The sequence below is a fragment of the Myotis davidii genome, unplaced genomic scaffold (genome assembly GCF_000327345.1).
Source record: "Myotis davidii unplaced genomic scaffold, ASM32734v1 scaffold143, whole genome shotgun sequence".
NCBI classification, from domain to species: Eukaryota; Metazoa; Chordata; class Mammalia; order Chiroptera; family Vespertilionidae; genus Myotis; species Myotis davidii.
The window spans coordinates 8,834,475-8,835,446 of NW_006294876.1; the positions used below are offsets into that span (position 1 = coordinate 8,834,475).

The 972-nt window shown below is 57.3% G+C and overlaps 1 protein-coding gene across 1 annotated transcript in view; it reads right to left on the reverse strand.

Moving 5' to 3' along the window:
- NIM1K (NIM1 serine/threonine protein kinase) overlaps window positions 1-969 on the reverse strand; it is a gene marked incomplete at its 5' end in the record, with an annotated part of 12,290 nt that extends 11,321 nt beyond the window's left edge. The window contains one exon of the mRNA XM_015567639.1: window positions 948-969. Within this exon, the coding sequence (XP_015423125.1) occupies window positions 948-969 (22 nt within the window). The remainder of the gene's footprint in view (window positions 1-947) is intronic.
- Between the last annotated feature and the right edge of the window lie 3 nt (window positions 970-972).

Genomic DNA, 972 nt, shown 5'->3' on the forward strand with positions numbered 1-972 from the left:
CCCCCCAGGCCAGCGTGCTGGGTGCTGCTGCGCTAGGACCCAGCGTGACTGGTACCCAGCAGGGCCGGGCCTTTGGTAGACAGCAAGGAACCCAGCAGCGATGAGGACGGTGCAGAGCGGACAGTACAGAGGGGGCCGGCAGGGAGTGAGCAGAGGTGGTCCTGAGAGCAAAGCCCTTTTCCCCAAATACAACACAAGTAGCAGCCTCGGGTCAGGAGGGGAGACTGGAGGTCTCCGGGCCGTTCTGCGTCATTGGTATTGACGCACAGATACAAACGGGAGGCATAAACAAAAGCTTGGACTGTGAGTTGCCTTGGAACCAAGCCACACTCCATGTCAGCAGGACAGAGTCCCCACAGTGTTTTTTTGTTAATCCTCACCTGCAAGTATTTTTCCATTGCTTTTTCAGAGAGAATGGAAGGGCCAAAGGGAGGAAGGGGGGAGGCGGGAGAGAGAGAGAGAGAGAGAGAGAGAGAGAGAGGAACATCGATGTGAAAGAGACACATGGACTGGTTGCCTCCTGCATTCATCCTTGAGGGGAGGGGACCGGCGGGGAGTGAACCCACAGCCCAGGTACATGCCCTTGCCCAAGAATCAAACCTGTGAACCTTCATCACGTGGGCAGAGGCTCTAACCACTGGGAACACGGCTGGGGGCCCCACAGTGTTTGAGCGAATTCATTCGCATGGTGTAGGGGGAGAGTGTTTGGGTCAGAGTCATCTAAGGTTGAACTGCTGAGGCCACATGTAACTTCTGTGGGTCTCAGTGTCCCTATCTATAAAGCGGAAACAAAAACATCGTCCTCACCCCCTTACCGTGAAAATTAACTGAAATAACAGAGGGCAGGGCTCGGGTGACACCGTGTCACTGGCTTCCTGGCCCTGGGCTCCTGGCCCCGCCCCGCACTGGGTCCCGCCCCCACGGGCCGCCTGGGGCGCAGGTCCTACCTTTGGTAAGGGAGTGGATCCCCAG